A 21,701-nucleotide genomic window follows, 5' to 3' on the forward strand; every position below is an offset into this window, starting at 1 on the left:
CAAATTTCCTGAGCACTGGAATCCAAACCAGCAAATCCCTTTCGAAATTGTTCTTTCAAACCTGAAATGACTAAATTTGCAAACGAGGAAGGAAATTCTGCTTCACCCTTTTTATGCAACTCTGCACAGTATAGCGTATGAACAAAGTTACAGTTTTTCACTTGGCTTTCCAGAAGTATCAACTTTGCTCCGAATGCCTTGATAAATGCAAATAAACCACAGACTAAGTTATTTTCACCCTGCAACTTTAAATTCATATGGTTCACCAGATCAGCAAAAAATGCTATTTTCAAAGCCACTCGGTATCTGATAAAAGTGGTTCGTGGTGGTTTTTCTCTGTAAGAAATATATCAGTTCCATTCCTGAGCTGAAAGAAGCGCGAAAGAACCTTTCCACAGCTAAGCCATCGAACTGCAGTATAATATGACAGGTCAGTAAGCTCGGAATCACATTTATCTGCACTCATTGGAAAATTAGTTCAATTGGCGCATTTCTGCACAATTCTTTCGCGGGCCGGATAAAATCACATCGCCGGCCGTAGTTTGGAGACTCTTGTTCTAGATAGTAAGTAATAAACTGCCCTGTACCAAATTTGTGTGTCCACACACATATATAAATACATTTAATTAAAATATAATTGATTGTGCTGCAAAAATCCTTTATTCGGGATCGTAATAGGTGGGTTTACACTAATACAGATGTTTCGATTGTTTCAGAAAAATAATCTCAGTTTTGGGGGGAGGAGGGCGGAACGAAATAAACTGGTGATTGGGTTTTTACTGCGTTGAAGTCAGTTTTGTAGCCTGCGTTCCTTATTTTGAAAAGTAGGCTAATGCGATATCCATGCTGTCTGTGTCTGTGAATTTCCCCTCCCCCTATTAACTTTTGAATGCCTGGACCAGTCTATATAAAACTTTTTTATTCTTATAATTTGGTGCTCGTTTGAAGCATATATGAGAAGAATTATTTGTATTATCGTATCTCTGCAGGACATTAGGTCATCACAGCTGTGGTTAAGAAGAGCCTTCTCTGCCGGGATATAACGGCATATAGTCCGTTGGAAGTGAACCGACGTTTCAGAGGACGATGTTGCCTCGGTGTTCAGTTTCGAAGAATAAGCCAAGCAAGAAACTAGCATTAAGCAGGCAGCAAGCAGAGTTCAGTGGTATTAACTTTTTCATTTTCTTATTGGTGGTTTCATTGTGTTTTGTGTACAGTATAAGTTGAATTTTGGACCATTGGAAGAAAATGGAATATGGAGGAAGAGGTATAACCATGAGCTATACAGACTGTTTAATGAACCAGACATTATTGGATTTATAAAGGTGAAAAGGCTTGAATGGGCTGCACACATAATACATGCCAGCAAGAATAGAACCATCAAGAAAATGCTTAATACTAAACCAGAAGGAAATAGGGAAGTGGGAAGACCAAGATTAAGATGGGAAGAATGTGTGTAGCAGGACATAAGATTTTTGGGTGTAAAGAACTGGAGGAATGTAGCATCGGATAGAGAAGAATGGCGAGCAACCCTGAGGAAGGCCAGGGCTCACAAAGGGCTGTCGTGCCAGTGATGATGATGATGATGATAAGTTGAATTTAATTAAAGACATTCAGATGTTTGGGAAACCGAAATTAAAGGCCGTGGGCATCCTTTGCGCTGACCACGTGACACCCTCTATCCGCTAAAGTTTGGTAGTAACTCCGCGAAACAAGCGGCGGTCGCTCGGTCGGTATAGTTCGCTTGCGGACTACAGGCTACGGAGTTGTTTTTTCTTGTTTGATATGTTTTGGGGCTGGATAATCTGTGGCACACAAATAGAACGTGCCAGTTATCAGAACACCCCTTCTTCTGATAAGCAGATGGTATTATAAATTATGCTGTGAAAGGAACTGCGTCGCTGGGATAATTTCGTAATGAAGAAACGTGAAGAAGTATCAACACCTAAACGTGCTCGTAGCGCTATTCAAACTCGTGACTTTCCATTGCCATTTGCTGACACTTCAAGAGTCTGCAGGAACTAATAAAGATAGCGCTTTTGAAGTATCGTAATCTCTCTCACTCACGGAGCTGAGCCCTTCTTGAGAAGTCGCCGGTTGTGCAGCTACTCAAGAACTTCCCAGGATTTTATGGAACCCGAAGGTTCATTACCGTGTTCATAAGAGCCCCGCAGTTGTCCCTATCCTGAGCCAGATCAATCCAATCCACACCATCCCATCCTTTCTCTCTAAGATCCATTTTAATATTGTCCGTCCACCTACGTTTTGGCCTTAATCTTGTAAGGAAATTATTGTGCTTTTATGGATCGTAAAGGTTCTTCATGTTCCGACACTCACCCAGGACCGTGTCCAGAACCAATTCTCTCTAGCCATCCATTTAGTATTGTCTTCCCATCTGCAAGTATATTGTACGTCTCTGAAGCTGGCCTTGCGAGATGTTTTTCAAACAGCATTACATTATTCGTTTCTAGTTCCTCCGGTGGGTACTGCGTGCCTTGTCCGTCCCACCGTTCTTGATTTAATCGTCCAAATATTAAGTATACAAATTATGAAACTCTTCCTTATGTAATTTTGCCTAGTCGTGTGTTTCTTCGGCTCTCCTTTGTTCAGATATTCACATCGTCACATTTCTCTGAAGTGCCCACAGAATGAGTGAGTTCTAGACCATAGTGCATATTAAGCGACGCTGATAAATTGAAATTTATATTTCAAAGGTGACAGTGAGACATGTAAAGACTGCGCCTGCGTCCGCGTCCATTGGAAAAGAAGTATACATTCCTATCTGGTGGGCGGAATGCGAGGAATGTTTCGATCAATACATAACCAAACTCATGAATACCCCACGATGTGTATGATGTCCTCTGTTACAGTACCTGGCCGGGTGGGAGAAGGTTCGTCTTTTCGTTTGTTACATAAATTTAACCCTGTCTTGCAGTAGACTTCGTACCACTTCGTGGTTATTGTACCCTTCTTGCTGGATTTGTCACAGTATTCTTACCATCATTGGGTTCCCTGCACTTGCCTTCAAGTACGAGGGAAAGTTTCTGAATTACTTGAGTTTGATACACGTATTCTGTGATTCATTTGTTTTACAGATCTTGATGTGCGTTAGTAGAAACATTTTCGAGAAGTGAAAAGCTTTCGTTGACTGGCGTTTTTGTCAATCCATGTAATTAACGTTCTCCAATGAAGTGGTATACGAGGTGCTGGAGAGAAATTTTCCCTTTGTACACGATAGTGTGCTAATTAATGGAGAAGCATTGTCTTGTAGTTGTCTGTGACGCTTGGTCGTGCGAATGATAAGTCTTGATGTTTTAACGGTGATAATAGATCAGATTGTCGTCTTCTGGGTTGTGACACCGTGTAGTTTTGTGAGCGAATAGCGATGTTTCGGAGGAGCATTCTGCGTCCATCTTCAAGAATGAAGTGTGTAGGTTCAGAAATAGCCTTTGTTGCATAAGGAAGTTACAAGGAGGGCTGCCGTGAGACCCAAGGAGAGCGCGCAAAGGAAAGGAACCCGATCCGAGCCAACGATATGTACAAAAAGCTACAGTTTTGAGGGGTACACAGGTTTTTGGTCAAGGTAGAAAGTGGAATAGCGAGAGAGAACAGGAGAAAAGTGGAATCTAGCAAAGGACAGAATCATCCATTTCAGGGGCCACCGTAAGTTTTTGTTGTCAGGTGGGAAATTTGAGCTTTTGAAAGGGAAGATAGCGTCCTTTTCCGGTCCTCCCGAAGACAACACTGGATTCAGAAACACTCCATTCTCTCTCACTATTCCACTTCGCGCCTTGACGATAGTATACTCCTTAAAAAGGGCTGTGCTTAGTCCGTTTCTGCCAATTGGATAGGACGAGGTTCCTCTCTGCCTCTTTACTTTGGGTCTTATGAGACCAACCATGTAATGTGCCCTTAACCAAGCCTATTCTGAACCTACATTCTTCAGCCATGAAGATGGAGGCATATGTTCCTCCGAAACGGCTTTGTCCGCCCACAGAACTGTATGGTGTCACAACCCACTAAGGACACATTCTTAAGAACAGCTTTCTGTTTTAGCTGTAACACCGTTATTCATGTCTTAGGGAGAGTAGGGCGTATTTGTAAAGCTGGCCATGGAAGTTGTATGTAGTGATAATGGTGCCCGTTCAGCTGTTTTATTTATGTGAATGGATGAAGAAAGGTAAAACCGTCCCATCGACAGGCCTTCGAGGCCCATAGGAATGTGAGACGTCGAGGCGTCAACATTTTCTAAACAGTCGGCTCACAGATGGCGGTGAGTTTGTCAGCCTTACGCGCCGGCCGCCCTTAACCCACCAGGAAGATTCCTGGTACTCATTTCTGTTAGAGGCTAAGTCGACCCCAGGGCCATAGTGCGACTGGAAGGATTAGGTGAATTGAAAAATCAAATGACCTCGTCGGAATTCGAAACCGCGACTTTCCGGCTTGTAGCGTAGTGCCTCTACCAACTACACTACTGTGTGCCCCTATGCGAATGAATATCATGAGTGAACTTGTTCTGGTTACATCACCAAACTGATCACAAGGCAGGGCAGCGGAGAATAACGCCAACACGAATAAGAGAGTCACTCAGTGCTGGTGTATATGAGGCAGTGTTGTGATCGCAAAAAGATATCGGTATCGAGTTTTTGACTGATTATGAAAAGTCTGTGTATCGATATGCGTCTTACAAGCGCCTGATCGCTGGATGGATTTTATTCATATTGGATAATCAAGAGTTTACCTATCTCTGTCGATGTCCATTAATCTGAACATTCCGTGGGCCCGGAAAGTACAGGAGGCATTCTCGGAAACAGTTCTAACGATTTTGATTCAATTTTAGTCATTTATGGAGACCATCTAAAATAAAACTATGTGGGTCGTATCCTAGGAATGGAACGGTACGCGCGCTAGGACCCAAACGCGAAATGTACGTTCTGTTGAGACCAGCCTCATCGGCCGGACCGATTTCACTGTTTTTCTGTATTCACTAACTAACAGTGGTCTATGTAGCGTCGTCAAGGTCAATCATATGTGAGAAAGTAAACGGAATTGTCTGTACCGAACATTTAAGCAGCAGGGTGTGGATTTGTCGTGTTGTTTTAAGCGCTCTCCTTAACTCTGAAATAGTGCCAGCTTCCCACAGCGCTCAAAAATGAATCTTAAATTCGTTTTGTAGCTCAGTTTTACGCAAGACTATCACCTTTTCTAAAAATAGAAGAAAAAATGTAATGCATTAAGAAAAGTATAACCCAAAATTGTCCAGGTTCTCACTGTTTCGTCCCTGGACACAAACATCACGCTCGCTGGCAGTCATGTGTGTACGTTGTGTACTTGGCTTCGTCTTTTACCTAAAAGGAAAATGGTCAACAGAATCCGAAACTGGCTTTTCCGGTTATTGTGTGTATGTATGTAAAGTATGCATACATCTGCTCTTATCTTCAAGCCTCGTAAACGCCTTCCTTTAGCGCCCGATGCCCAGGCACATCTGTATGAACAAATCAGTGTTTCATAAACTTTAATTTCTTAATTGCAGGTAATGGAGCTGTAGACTGCTAATACCATTTGAGCGTCCAACCCGCAACGGATCATGAAAATGGTGTTGTCACAACGGCAGCGGGAGGAGTTGTAAGTTAAATTTGACGTAAATTAAGCACGGTTTAATGGCCTTTTGTAGTCCAGAATATGACCCATCTATTTATTGAATACTTCAAGGAATAGCCATCTTATGACTCCACTGTGCCACGCTGAATTTAAAGACATGTTCCAAGTTGCAGGTATAATTGCGATAAGTAGAAATGTGAAGGAAACTTTAACTTACTGGAAGATGTAGGCCTATCAGTAATGAAACATTTTCGATTTTTCAGAAGAGATTGAGTTATGGAAAATTGGTAAATATTATGAATAGAGAAACTGGCGGCCCATGAAGAAAAGTCTGATCCGCGATTTAAAAAACTGTGTAATTCGTGGTGGTTACTTTTGCACAAGGTCTCATGGCCTTTAGTACATTGTTCTTGTTGGGCATGTGGTATGAAGAAAATTGTATTCCCGCATCAGTGTGGCTTCTCTATAAAATTTCTCATGCTGTTACAACCATTATATTCTGGAGGAAATTATGAGGAGATTGAACTTGGGTAACGCTTGCTACCATTCAGTCAAGAACCTTTTGTCTTCTCGTCTGCTGTCCAAAAACATAAAAATTAGAATATACAAAACTATAATTTTGCCTGTGGTTCTGTATGGGTGTGAAATTTAGTCCTGACATTAAGGGAGGAACATAGACTGTTTGAGAACAGGGTGTTGAGGAGAATATTTGGACCGAAGACAGATGAAGTGACAGGAGGTTGGAGAAAACTGCATAATGAGGAGCTTCATAACTTGTACTCTTCTCCAAGTATAATTAGAATTATCAAGTCGAGGATGAGGTGGCAGGGCGTGTAGCACAAATGGTGAAGAGGAGGAATGCACGTAGGATATTGGTGGGAAAGCGAGAAGGAATGAGACCACTGGGAAGACCAAGGCGTAGGTGGGTGAACAATATTAAAATGGATCTTAGAGAGATAGGATTGGATGATATGGATTGGATTGATCTGGATCAGGATAGGGACCAGAGGAGCGCTCTCGTGAACACGATAATGAACCTTTTGGTTCCATAAAATTCTGGGAAATTCTTGAGTAGCTGCAGAATTGGCGGCTTCTCCAGAAGGGCTCAGCTCCATGAGTAAGTGATAACTATTATAACGCGCGTTTAGGCTGTCATCTGAGTGTACTTTATTTTCTCTTGGTGTCGGAAGTTCTTAAATATTCTCGTCGTTCACGTTCACATTTTGTAATGCGCTTCCTCTTTTGTTGTCTGTCAGGCTTCCAAGTAATTCTTATATATCGTATAAAGGAAATTATATTCCAGCACTAATACTGTTTTGTAATTTTACATTAAAAAGGTAAAACTATCCATGTAACAGGCTTTAGAGGCCCATAGGGTTGTGAGACGTCGAGGCTTCAGCATTTTCTAGACAGTCGGCTCACAGATAGCTTTGGGATTGTCAGCTTTACGCACCGGCCCCCATTTATCCCCAGGAAGATTCCAGGTACTCATTTCTGTTAGATGGTGAGTCGACCCCACCACCATAGTGCGGCTGGAAGGATTAGGTCAATTGAAAAACTCCTGTAATTTCACATAGGCCTACATAAAATGGTGGTGTATTGTTAGGAGCAACTCCAAAGCGGCGCACAGCTTAAGTATGTTGAAACAAATAAGGTTTAAGAGAGACTCGGACACGGTAACTAATGTTTTTCATTATGCTGGGGAGGGGGCTAGAAACGATTTAATTGCAGGGACATGCTGTAAGGCGCAACTTCTTGTGCGCCAAATTGTTTGTGTGGTTCATTCTTCAACAGCGTGGTTATTTGCGCTTGTCTTCCATTAATAAATATAGAAAGTAGACTAAGAAGCTGCTGCTGATAAAATCTTTGAAGGAACCTTTGTTTTAAACAACCAAGAATTTTTATTTGGATGTCAGTTGCATTGCCAGAAAACGTGAGAAGAGAACTCACGAGGCATTGTTTATGCCACTGATGTCGGCGAGTAGTTGGGAATTTGTATGTACCGTGGTTACATACGCTTTGGCTGGAGCTTAATACTTGGTGAGTCATGTTTCGCTTCGTCATCAGCTTAGCCTAAGGAAGAATTACATGTTCTTTTTTTTTCATTGCTTTCATAAACATGTACGAAAGCTGGGATTTGTTACCCCTTTCAGTCATAAGATTATATCTCTGTCGGACCCACCTGAGTAGATGATCCCCCACCTTTTTACCCGAGGGCGGATACTGGTGTCTATTTCCCGAAATGTTGTGTACTGTACTCGTATACTAAGACGATGGGCCAAATGCAGTCGCCCTAAGGTAGGCCGCACACCGGCATGCGTCAAGACATGTAACAGCCAAGACACGATGTCTGCGACATTACGCAAAGAAAGGAGCACAGTTGAAACGAACGAGTTTATGAAAACCGCCGCACACCGGTGTGAGTCATGATGTTGACGTCAGCTTCATGCTGACCAATCACGAATGAAGCAAGACTGCGTCTTTTGTCTCATGTCTTGATGCTTGTCTTGACGCAGTTGGTGTGCGGCCGCCCAAACTTTAATATACCACTATCCGAACCGTGCATGCAAAAAAGTGTTAGATAGTTCAGGTGCTGAGGAGAATATTGAGACTTAAAAGTTAGAGCAAGAGACAAAAGGCTGTAAAACTGCATAACGAGAAGCTTCGTAATTTATACTTTTCGCCGAAAATTTTGTGTTGGGGCCATAAAATCAAGGAGTGTGAGATGGGTTGGACGTGCACCACGGGTGGAAAGACGGGAAATGGAAACATTTTGATGAGGAAACCGAAAGGGAAGAAGGTATGTGTAAGATCTAGGCGTAAGGCCGCGCCATAGCTCAAGCGGTTAGTCGCTGGCTTCCCACCGCGGCGGCCTGGGTTCGATCCCGGGTCTGGTCAAGTGGGATTTGTGGTGGACAACGTGGCGCTGGGGCAGGTTTTCTCCCCTGCCAATCTTCATTCCACCAATTGCTCCACAATCACCCTCACCTATCATCTAGGGCTGGTACAATAGGCCAGAAGTGGCCGCAGTACAAGGGACTTAGTCCCACCCCACTAGCAATAAAAAAGGATCTAGGCGTAAACATTTGGTACTGTATCATACAGAAGAAGTAGGATGTGAGGTTTGCAGGTGTCAGCTTGCTCAAGATAGTATCGTGTGGCAGACTTTTGTGATCACGGTGATGAACCGAGTTTTTTTTTGGCTGCTGTGCAGTTGTTCCATAACTCTGTAGAGGTGCTTAGTTCTCATTTCCCCCAATGCAGTCTTGAAGAGACAAGAACAGCAGACGCTTTCCGTGTAGCAGTTTGACAAATGCCTTATCGGGATTACAAGACTTAAAGCTGACGTGTGAGACCTGAAGACATGAAATGTTTACAGTGAACCATCTGTCGTAGTCTTGACGAAGTATTTAACGGTGGATTATAGACCGCCCGTCGTGGAGTCGGATATAACTTCCCGATGCAGCAAGTTGTTCGGATCTTGTGTCTGAGAAATGAAGTAGTCATCGCGTTCTTTCGCCCGCTTAGCCACACAGACGCACATTGAACTCTTTGAGGCATGCATTCTTCGAGTATCCTTTCAGTTGCAGCCTACTTCGGCGCATAAGGCATCTTTTAAAAATGGTCTCTCGTACAACACTTTCTATCTGAGAGTTACAGTTGACAGAAAGAGGACATCAAGATTGAAGCGGACGGTAGTGCTGTCCCGGGAAATAACAGTGCTCATGGTTGTCAGTAATGTAGCAACGTACTTTTATGTTTATAATGTAAGAATTGTGTTTTTGAAGTTATGTCACGTGTAATCGTTGGCATGTATTGCAAGCGATGGTATTTTAAACCCAGCGGAGAAAACAATGTGATGCTGAATACAGGCTGTATACAAGAAATAAATATTAAAAGAAAGCACCTCATACGTACCAAGTGGATCATTGTTGCGTTTCTCTCTGATGTATTTAATTTTCTTTCTTGACTTCGTTATATGTGATAGTACTTCCCAGTTTGTTTTTAAATCACTACATTCTCTGTGCAATATATTTCCACTAACCTTTATTTTGAGTGTCACTATATTACATGAAAATGGGCAGCTTTGCCTTTTCACGCGTAAAGTTGCAGTGTCTTAGGGACATAAGACCTGAAGCATACCTTCTTATTCAAAGATATCTGCCCCATTCAGAGACGCATACTGAGGACTTGCTCGTCCGCATGTGACACGATCCAAACTTCTGGACTGAATTCGGCCGAACTCGACGTGGCAGATATAAATTAAACGTTGTCTAGTGGTTTTGATGTTGGTTTGGTTAGCATTTTAAGGGTCGCTTCACTGAAGGTCCTAAATGAACTTGAAATTCGGCCTATATGTATATCTTTTTAGTCCCTTGAGTTAAATTGTTAAAAATATATGTGTGTTTTGGACGAGATAATACATTTTATTGAATCGTAATGATGTACACACTTACGTACTAACAAAGTGTATGTTTGATTAATTCGTTTTAAGCGCCACTTTATCAAAGGGCCGACGTGAGGTTTTACATATAGGTGTAAGCGCTTTGACGTATTTAATTTATGTATGTATACAGGGTGTCCCAGGAGGAATGGACCAAACTTCGGGAAGGTGTTCCTTATGTTAAAGTATGCCGATATAACCCAAAACACCTATGTCCAAAGTTGAACGGTTACGGAGATAATGGCCAGAGAAGTGTCAAACTTTGACCGGTGTTACACACTTGTTGATTACAAAATACATATTCAAACTGGCAGGAATATGTGGATTCTGTAATGTTAATAATGTACGTAACATCAAACTAACTTGTGAGTGACGGAAAGCCATAAAATTGAAGTACGAAATACTCGCTCGCCATGTCATAATTGTCCTTAGGGTTTCCAAGCACCATACATGACACATGACTGGCGAGCGATGACGTAATATGGCTGCGCTATAACCCGANTTGTACCCTTTGATCATGGTAAGGATACAGGTCTTCGTCATGTAAAGTTCGCCACACCTGCATACGTGATACGCCGATGCGAGAGGCCATTCTACGAGTGGAGAGACGCGGACTTCTATCAATCATGCGAAGAATGTTCTCTCGTGTGTTTCTCATTTGTACATCCTCCCTTTCCGACTGCACAGAAACACTCGGAAGAGAACCAGTCTCACGCAATGTCTGGTGAATTCGCGTAAATACACTTCGAGATGGAATCCTTCGATCGGGAAAACGCCTTTGGTACTCTTCAACAGCAGCACGTGCATTGCCACCGCAAAATCCAATCACAAAATGCATATCACAATATTCAACGTGTGAAAACACAAAAGGCATTTCAGCAACACCGCACAACTACACGTAATTTACTAACCATTCACGACGCTGACGCAACATACACTGTAGCCTCTGTACGTAGTGTATGAGATTACGGCTAGTGTGACTCACAGCACTCAAGGACAAACAGATAACAGTTACAGCTGACAGGTATAGTGCGTGGACCCGCTAGAAGGCCACACTTTTCTCGGGCCATTATCTCCGTAACCGTTCAACTTTGGACATAGGTGTTTTGGGTTATATCGGCATACTTTAACATAAGGAACACCCTCCCGAAGTTTGGTCTATTCCTCCTGGGACACTCTGTATATACACACGCACACACACACACATACATACATAGACGCGTATTACCACTTGTAAGTTCATTTACTTTCATTTTCATAAAGACTGATCTTTCCAAGACTTGAGCAGGTACGCTAGACTGGGCATCGAGATTAAGGTATTGAGTTTCAGGAAGGATGCGGTTGTTTGAAAGCTGGAGAAGTTTAAAAGCTTGTGTAAATGGTTTTTTTCGTAGCAGGCGTTTCAGCAACAGCAGACGTTATTTTCAGGAAACTGTGGGTGTGAAAGTTTGACTCGTCTTGTATTTACTGGTGACCTCGCTTCTCCGGCCTCTGAGAAGGGGTTCAAACCATTGAGCTCTAGATCCATCGGCGTTCCTGGCTTTGCTTACTAGTAGAATCGTGTTAATTATAAAGAATTGTGTGAACATAGATCATAGCTGCGGGAAGGGATGTAATTACTCTAGAGGGAATCGTACCCACCTAGCAAATTTTTCGTAAGCCTTTGGAAAGCCACAGAAATCGTCGGGAGCAACCTCACTTCGTTATTTCCATATGACCGTTGTTGAACTCGCTCATATAGAACATAATCCTTCTCGAGAAGCCCACAGTCGCTTAGCTAATCAGGAAATTTCCCGCTCTTCACGGAACCCGAGATTCATTGCCAGCTTCTCTACCATATCCAGCACCAGTTAGATCCAGGGCGCGCTCTCACGTCTCTTTCTTTAAAAATAAGTTTAATATTACCCGTGTGAGTAAATTTCCCAAGATTTCCAGATCGGAATGCTTTATTGTCTCGCCCCTGTGTGATAAAGTCTCGTCTGTATCCTTGAATTTATTGTCATAATAATTTTAGTAAGCAGTACAAATCGTGAAGCTCCTCTTATCGGCAGCGTTCTCCTCTTTGTGTCTAAATATTCTCAGCAGCGTCCTGTTTTCAAACCCTCTCATCCTCTGGTCCAATGGCGAGAGACAAGTTTCACACCGGTGTACGACAGGCAGAATTATATAGCTTCGTATGTAATGGCCGCGCCATAGCTCAAGCGATTAATCGCTGGCTTCCCACCGCGGCGGCCCGGGTTCGAACCCGGGTCTGGTCAAGTGGGGGTTTATGGTGGACAAAGTGGCGCTGGGGCGTGTTTTCTCCGAGTACTTCAGTTTCCCCTGCCAATCTTCATTCCACCAAATTCTCCGCCATAATCACCCGGTGCAGGCTACAATAGGCCAATCAGTGGCCGCCGTGCCGAGTGGACCCAGGTAGACTTCACCCCCCACTGGTTTCGTATGTATCGTCCTTCAGGTTTTTATGTTGAAGATCACGGGTAAAGGATTTTGAATAGGATGGCGCCATCCATTCCCCGAATTTAATCCGCACATAATTTCAAGAATATAACTTTTATATCTTACTGTCCTTCCCAAGCATTTGTTCTGGTCCTAACAATTGATTAGTTTTTTTTTAGTATGATGCCATGCAGTGTGGTGACACAGATAGTGTTCTTTGTGTTGATATCTAGATAAGCCTCATTATCATCTTAAACAGGTCAGTGTTCCAGGTAAAACATTAGTCAGTTATCATGTAGCATATTAACACGTTAATTCTGTCAGTAACATAATACGCAACGGGCCTGCTTGCTGATTCGTCACTTTCGTGTGATCTGTGACGACCAAGTTAACACGCTTAACATGATAGCGAATGGATTGTTATTTGTATGTTATTAATTATTAACGACAATATTGTTTGACGTGTCGGAAACATGGTTTATTTTGTAAGATTTGAGGCTTTCACGGCGGTGACCATGAAGAAAGCAGTCTTCTGGGATTTGGCACCGTGTATATGTGGTGTTAACCGACGTTCCTCCGAAACGTCGGTTAACACCACATATACACGGTGCCAAATCCCAGAAGACTGCTTTCTTCATGGTTTATTTTATAGGTGCGATAATATTTCTCAGTGAATTAAGATATCAGTTCGTGTTTCACAGTTGCCTTTCTCATGAACCTGTTTAGATGAATTCATGATGTCCAGTGGAACACGTCTTTATTTGATGATACCTGGCGTGGAAATATCTGCTCCTACACATCGTGGTCGCTGACTCTGAACCCAGCAAGGACACGCGGAACGCGTAACTTAATGTCGCTTACGGGAATTAAACGTCTAGTGCTGTGATCAGCCTGGCATAAAACAATGGTTCATAGCTTTCACATGAATGGGCAGCGCTCTTGAACTTGGACTTTCATGTCTCCCGCTATTCATTAATTGAAGTGTTTTCGTACTGCAGTATTCAACGTGCACCGAATCATATGTAGGAAGATTGATTATCTATCGATGAAACAGTTCACAGCCAGTCACGGTAGCCGAGCGGTCTAAGGCATGTACTGTCTTCGCTCGCTTGGAAACCGGGATCGTGGGTTCGAATCCCACTCAGGGCATGGATGTTTAGTTCGTGTGCGTTTTTCTGTGTTTGTGCACAGGTAGAGGCCTTGAGACGAGCTGATCACCCGCCCGAATGTGTAAGATCTAGAAAAACCGAAGTGAACGGAGAAGTTCATGGAGGTAGGCCCACTGGGGCTGTAGTGCCAAGGAAAAAAAAAAAAATTCACAAACTTTGTTTTTTTTCCTGTGGCGCTACAGCCCCAATTTGGGCCTAGGCCTACCTCCATGAAACTCCGTTTCACTTCGGGTTACTAGATCTTACAAATTCGGTAGGACTCCTTGGGCGAGTGATCAGCTCGTCGCAAGGCCTCTACCTGTAGACAAACAGAAAAACGCACACAAACATCCATGCCCTGAGTGGGATTCGAACCCACGATCCCGGCTTCCGAGCGAGCGAAGACAGTGCATGCCTTAGACCGTGACCGGCTCACAAACTTTATACTGTAGGCCTAATTCTCACTCGCATAGTACGGCAAGGAGACTGAATTTATCGCAGACGAATGTGCGCATTTGGGCGTAGTTACGCCTGTCATTATTTCCTTCCGCGACTGACTATGTAGGTGCTTGGAGTGGCTGAAGACCACAGTTTGGATATGTTTGCTGGACACGGTGTTCTAATTATGACGCAGGAGGTTTTCTTCTCAGTTTTGAAATAGAAATTCGTGTGATATCTTAAGGATTTAACTGTAGCATTGTTCTCCGATTTTGTGGAGGATCCACCATTTGTAGTCCTGAGTCCTTAATGAAAATGGCGTTTTGGTGTGATTTTTCGTAAAATGTAGTCTGGTTGGTGTTCAGGTCGGTATTTGCTTTTGTAACGCCTTTGGATGAGGTTCTGGTTTCCTACTCATATACGTATTAGATTAGTTTCGTTCCATGTATTTTGGAGTCTGATTAATCTAGTTATTTCGGTATCTTTACCGGGAACTATATTTACTGAAAAGGTGTCGCGACAGTGGTTTGCTTTCGCAGCGGGGGAAAAAAAATGTTAACATTTCTTGTGCCCCCCACCCCTTTAATGAGAAGCTTCTAGAATCTAGTGTTAAAATCAAACGTTTTGTGATTTGTGCAGAATATTTACTAGTTTAGGCTACCAGTAAACATTTCATATGAAGAATGAGGATTCTTGTGCCAAGGAGAAGTTCCGATATCCATATGGAAAGAGGGCTGGGTTACTCAACTACTCAAATTGATGAGTTTGATGATGTTAAATTGATTTCGAGCTAGGCATTTGGTGGAATTAGCAGTTCATGTAGGGGTTGAGATAGCTCAGTTGGCTTAGCGACTACGCTGTCAGACCGAAGAAGGTGCATTCGATTGCCGGCAGGACAAGAAATTGTTCCTTGCCCCAGACTGGCTCGGGGGCCCACCCAGCCTCCTATCAAGTGTGTAGTGTGGTGACTATCGTCGGAGTTAAAGCGGTCGGGACGTGGAGCTATAACTAAAGACCCCCATATATCTCGTGGCGTGGGTCTTAATTAAGCACAGGGACAGCCTTACATTTTTTCTCCGTATACTTTCACCGTTAAAGTTTAGTGTTAAAATGTTGTTACCGAACATGTGTGACGCGCGAACCCAAGCCTGGCATCGACATTTTTTGATAATGGTGTATCTTTTGTTGAAGAACTGAGCATTACGTCGTGACTTCGATGGAGGTGACCAACCTCACATTCCAGTTGCTTTGCCGCGGGTGAAGGAGCCCCAGTTTAGTGCTTTATTTAAAACTTTTAGATCTTAGATTCACATAAATATACGGTGGATATTGTTCCAGTGTTTTTGTGTGTAATTCGTAATCGTTACTTCCTGCCGAGCAAGTTGGCTCAAGCGGTTATGCTTATGGGAGGTCTTGGGTTAGAATCTCCGCCGACGCATAAGCTGCCCAGATTTAAGATTTGTCGTATTTTTCTCGGTCTCCGGGACAGAGCATTTAAATTTGTCGTTGCCCGTTGCTCTCAAATTATTTCAAATTCATGGCACCCTATTCTCCCGTATCCGACTCTTAAGTTACATATGTATTTGGTGCATTGTCGTTAAATAGCTTGCGATCCTTCCGCATCCTGTTTTTGTCATATTTCGTTCGTCGAATTCTGTCATTCATTGGACTCGGCAACCGGCTGTGCTACAGTTTTGTCCCAGATCGGACGTAGACATACTAATTACATGGCCGTAGTTGTAGTGTTCGCGCATAGCCACTGGAGTCACGAGAAAGGTAACTTCGTCTGCCTCTGTCTCAGATCTCGCTAATACTAGAAGCTTCTTGAAGCGCGATTTTGCCTCGCCTCTCCCCTGTCCTTTTACCCTGTTGTGTACATTGCATAAATGTTACACAAGTTTCACCCCTTGAATAGCAATAGTTTGTATTGTGGCATGTAGACCCGTTGCTAGGTAAGGACCGTGAAATAAGCGACTGTACAGCAGCCGATGCTAAATAACGGACACACAGACAAGCATGTTTCCACGGCACAAATTTCACTGCCGGACAAGTTAGTGAGAAGGTGCTTGGTTGGTGGGTTGGTGAATTAGATCATCGCTGGGGTTCAGTTGTGAGCTGTTGCTGTCAGAAGTTTGTAGCTGAACCTTGTGACAGTTCGGGAACCTAGAGGAAGGGCAACGTCCACCGTTGGAAGCCGCTACCGAGCAACGGGTAGTGAAGACTAACAGACTGAGAAGACCAAGTGTGTCTAGTGATTTGTGAACTGTAATGGCGAGTTGTATAAGTGTGCAGTAAATCCAATTATCAGTCCAAAAGCCCGTCTGTAGTCACTAAAATCGTGACAGTATATTTATAGAGTTTAATGTAGCAGTAGAATATCTTGATCTTAAATTTACACTGCAAGTTCTGCGATGTACTGGTATGGAAACAATTGCAGCGAATCAGGTGAAGGAATCTTGACTAGAATGCTGCTGCAGCGAACAGTGGAAACAGACGGTGAAAGTATCTTCCTTTTGAAAGCATCCTCTCTGATAGCGATGTAACAAAGGCAGAGTACCCGTCAAGAGCGCCAGTCTTTATTTCTCCTGGTATTCATAACTGTAGATGGTACGGAACGAACGGACTAGAAGTTGTTGTGGAGTAATATTTAAGCTTTCGCGTAGATTAGCAGGAACGTGAGCTGATTTTTACGTGTTATCGAATGGGACTTTTTCGAAATGGTCATGGGCTACAGAGGCACGCGAGAAGAATATGGCGTTCAAAAATTGTAAATTAATTAACGCACTGGTTGAACTTACTCTGTTACATAGGACATATTATTATTATTATTATTTGGACACAATAGCGTAGTTCGGTGAGGCACTATGCTACAAGCCGGAAGGTCGCGGGTTCGATTCCCTATGTGGTCATTGAGTTTTTCAATGGGCCTAATCCTTCCAGCTGCACTATGGCCCTGGAGTCGACAGAGTCTGTAACAGAAACGAGTACCAGGAATCTTTGCTGGGCGGTAAAGGGAGGCCGGCGCGTAAGGCTGACAACCTTACCGCCATCTACGAGCCGATTGTCTAGAAAATGTGGGTGCCTTGACGTTTCATCACCCTGTGGGCCTCCATGGCCTGTTATAAGGATAGCTTTGCCTTATTATTATTATGAGGGTATGCTAAACTCTAATCGGTATTATGATGTTTAGACACGCATTAATAGGCTCTCAAGTGGCCTTCCCGTCGAATTCCTCATACTCAGTTACGTGTATCTTCTTGCTGTGCGGCAATATAGACTATTGTTGCTCAAGGCCATCCGGTTAACGGGTTCGTAAATGTTATTAATTGTGTGTGTAGTACATAATTTAGTAAATAACATGTATAGGCCTAATAGGGAGCCCAAAACTCGCATATCCTCAAAATCCTTTGGATTTTTACTTCATTTAGTGACGCTTGAAGTAAGTAAGTAAAGCTGTCCCTGTACCAGGCCGTGAAGGCCCATAGGGTTGTGAGACGTTGAGAGTCCCACATTATGTAGACAATCAGTTCAGAGATGGCGTTAAGGTTGTCAGCATTACGCGCCGGCCGTGTTTTACTCCCCAGGAAAATTATTTAATTAATTCCTGGTACTCATTTCTGTTAGAGGTTGAGTAGACTCCAGGGCCGTAGTGTGGCTGGAAGGATTAGGTTAATTGAAAAAAGAAATCCAATGCCCTCATCGGGACTTGAACCCGCGACCTTCCGGCTTGTAAGTAGCTCATATTATTAACGTCACGTGATTAGTGAATAATGAATTGGGAAGGATGTAGAAAGAAGTAGTCGTCAAGTTCGAGATAGTTTGCTGGAGTTTCATGAAAGAAACATAACGAAAGCCATGTAAGGAGAGACGATTTCCGGGACAAAATTTATACTCGGGTCCTCACGAAGGGTAAGCAGGAGGGCGAACTACTGGATCGCCACGTTCGATGTCAGAATCTCAGTGTGTGTGTGTGTGTGTGTGTGTGTGTGTGTGTGTGTGTGTGTGTCTGTCTATCCATAATACTTTCTTTATACATTGCACGAAAAGTATGTTTTTCCACTGGGTTGTAATGTTAACACCTGATCATGTGGTGGTGTAAGACTGTTTGAGGTGGAGCTGGATGATTACGGATCCTTTTGGTTCCTGTTGCTTTTGAGTTTGGCTAGACTTCAACCAGTGTTTAGAGATGACTGTTTCCTGTGTTTGGTTACTCAGCCACAGAAGCCTGAGACGTCCTTCAGAGGACTGAGTGAGCTGTATCAGCCTTCACTGTCCTTCACACCCCGACCGCAGAAACGACGATAGTGCGTTGTCTCCGACATGGACACAAGACGTGTACTTATGAATCTTCAAATCTGAGATATAACGAGTGTAAATGACGTACACTACACAAAAACAAATTCCGTGATTTTAGACCGTAAGCGAACTATACCGAGCGACCGCCGCTTGTCGGCGAAGTTAGTGCCAACTTTTGCGGGTAGAGGATGTCAAGTAGCGGCTACGGTCTAGAAAACCGAGATTAACGGCCGTGGGAATCCGTTGTGCTGACCACGTGACATCCTCTATCCGCTAAAGTCGGCACTAACTTCGCCGACAAGCGGTGGTCGCTCGGTCGGTATAGTTCGCTTGCGGACCAAAGGCCACGGAGTTCGTATTATATATATATATACGATCATTCGTTTTTTTCCATGTTGCATTCATTAAGTCATTGTATAGTGTCGAATGGCAGGAGGTTAGTGAATAATGAAATAGTAAAGATGTGGAAGAGAGTACTGAAGTCCAAATTTTAGATGCTAGCTCAGTATTTACCTTGAGGACCGGAGTAAAGTCAGGATTTGAAACTGGGTGCTTCTGAATGCGAAGAAAGAGTGCTGTTAACTCGACCGTCTCATTCGGTAGGAACTCATTACTGGAAAGCTGTCACACGATTGCACAGAACCAGAATATATTTAATTTTTTTTTCAATACGTAAAATTGTTTCTGATGAAAATTATATTTCATCATGGCCCCTGCTCAACCCGTCCCATCCTATGTTCAGACAATGTGGTCATAATCCGTGCAGGTAGTCTCCGGCTTCGCTTGTTTCGCTGTAAGCTCGTTAGCTATAGTTCAAAGCTTTGAGGAATAAGTGCAGCAGGATATAGAGAGGTCAGGTGTTTTCAGTCATGTCGTTTTTTTTTTGTGCTTTGCCGATTTAAGAAACGTATTCCTAATGTAATTCGGAGATCCTTGCCGCGCCAGTTACCATCTCATCTTCAGAGAAGGACAGTGCGTGTCCTTCGGGCCTACGCGTAGCCTCCTGTTTTCCTTCCGGTTTTAAACATCGGGTAAGCCAGTGCCGGGCTGTCGGACCTCAATTTATATTCGAAGCTTTTCCATCATTGGCCATCTGCACCTTTACTGCTGTGGTAACTCGCTTGGTATGTGCGTTGGACTCTATACAATTTTATATTGCTTATTGTTTACAGCGGGAAAACTACTTGTGTTGCTTCTTTCATTTAACGCAGTATCGACGTCGCCTGTCATTTGGCTTACGGCACCGATGGCTTTAAAAAAGTGTCAGATTAAAATTTTTAGCGCGGTCGGTACAGCGACTGCCTAAGGGCTGGACGACCGATGGGTCGGAGTTCGAGTCCCTGTAGGATCAGAATTTTCTCTTCTCCATAACGTCCAGACCGGCCCACCCAGCCTCCTCTCCAATGGGTATCGGAGGCTCTTTCCCCTGGGGGTAAAGCGGCCGGGGCGTAAAGCTGACCATTCACCTCCAACTAATGCTGAGGTCAAGAAAATGTGGACCTATACATCCACTCCCCCATACGCCTTCATGGCGTAATGCTTAATTAGTTAAGCACAGGGACAACTAACCTTTTACCTTTATAGGAAGTCCTACAGCAGATCTCAAAATTGCGATCCTTAATTTGGAGGAGAAAGAATTTTAAATAAGGAAACCGAGAACACGCGATAAAAATAGTATTCAGTTTCTGAAATGAGGTTGCTGATGCATATTTAAGGTCCAAGGTTATTAAACGAACATTTAAACATGTTTGAAGTGAATAACAGGATAAAACACGTAGAGACACTGGATCCATCAGATTTCGAAGAATAACAAAATAAAAATAGATATAAAATAAATATTAAAACAATATTTACGAACCGAAAGGGAGGAATTGTGAGGGCACATAAAGAGATGGGCATACCAAAAATTTGAAGCTGACAAGAGACCTGATCTGTGATGACTTCGTCGTATGAGAATACTCCCATGAGGTATACAAAAATCGACTATAAAGATTGCATCTTCAACAGTACAGCACCAGCGGTCATCGATACGGTTCAGAGGAGCGTTAGATCACGATTTGAGAATAATAAGGTTATTTACCTTGGGTAGGGCAACCACTGATGGTGTATTTACATGAAGAGAGTATAGTTCTTAAAAATGTAAATTCACTCTGCCATCTCTGTACCTGCACAGCTTGTAAAACGTTCGCAGCAGTTGAATGCACTAATCCTGTTCGATCGACAATTTCATAGACTGGAACGTATCATACGCTGCCCTCGAATCTAATTTGAGCGCAGAGCTGTGTGCAACTATCTTAGATGAGTTTGCATGCTCCTGGGGGTGTCATAACGTTGCTCATTGAACCATTTTGCATTGAGTCATGAAGTTTAAATTGCTCCCCTCCAACTGAGATACAACTAAAGTACAAACGTGCTTCTTTTAATTGCAATATGAATTTTACTAAGAGATAATGCAAATAGGTTTTCCAGACATTGTTCAAAATGGTAAGGTGCTTAGCGTTAGAACTATAGACGATCTACAATACTTTCTTTACATTGTATTGTCTGATTTAATTTCGCGTACATAATTAATTTACTGGCATCAAGGGCCGCACACCAGTAATTACATAATTCGTAATAACAGACTTCGTGCAGCGCTGTGGATGAAATTGGAGATAACATTCAGCAGTCTCTTAAGATGACTCGAAACTGATTAGACATGTACAGGGAGGTTCGTACTTTTGTTGACGGGTTCTAGGCTCTGCGTTTTACGGCGACCGGTGCACCGCCGGCTTCAAGGCGCATAAGAATTTTGCCGATGAATCAGTGTGCTAAATGACCTATAACGTTTGGATTGAAGGGGAGCTACTAACTTTGTGGACCGCTTTACGGCATCATGTGTCACGGCGATAAGTGCGGTTCCTGCGTGGGAATTTGTTTATGATTTGTCAGCGGTGGGCGACAGTTATGAGTTCCATTGGGCGTTTTTTTTCTCAATTACAATTAGTGAGCAGTGTGTTCCGTCATGGTGCGGCATATTTTAGAGCAACGTATATTTCTGTATGACACGTATGTGAAATACGAATCTGCTAAAGAGTGTCGGCGAAAGTTTCGAAGTAAATTTCAGATTAAAGTTCCCAGCACACAGACAATTCAAAATCTGGTGAATAAACTTAGTTCAATGAGATTCTTAATAGACAAGGAACAGAATCATAAGCGCCGAGTGCTGAAAAGTTAGCTGACATAGGAGCCAGCTAGACTTGTACATATACCTAGAAATCAATGAAAGGTCTAGCTCAAGAGACTGGAGTGTCAGAGTCTAGTGGAAGAAAGGCAACATAACTGCTGAAACTTAG

The 21,701-nt window shown here is 43.1% G+C and overlaps 1 protein-coding gene across 2 annotated transcripts in view; it reads left to right on the forward strand.

Annotated features, from left to right (window-relative positions):
- Positions 1 to 21,701, forward strand: part of LOC111866268 (lissencephaly-1 homolog) — an 83,051-nt gene that overhangs the window by 32,862 nt on the left and 28,488 nt on the right. For both annotated transcript variants that reach the window (XM_023855054.1, XM_023855055.2), the window contains exon 2: positions 5,534 to 5,625. In XM_023855054.1, coding sequence (XP_023710822.1) covers positions 5,588 to 5,625 — 38 coding nt within the window. In that variant the 5' untranslated portion in view covers positions 5,534 to 5,587. The remainder of the gene's footprint in view (positions 1 to 5,533; positions 5,626 to 21,701) is intronic.

This window comes from Cryptotermes secundus, unplaced genomic scaffold (assembly GCF_002891405.2).
Source record: "Cryptotermes secundus unplaced genomic scaffold, Csec_1.0 scaffold1025, whole genome shotgun sequence".
Classification (NCBI taxonomy): domain Eukaryota; kingdom Metazoa; phylum Arthropoda; class Insecta; order Blattodea; family Kalotermitidae; genus Cryptotermes; species Cryptotermes secundus.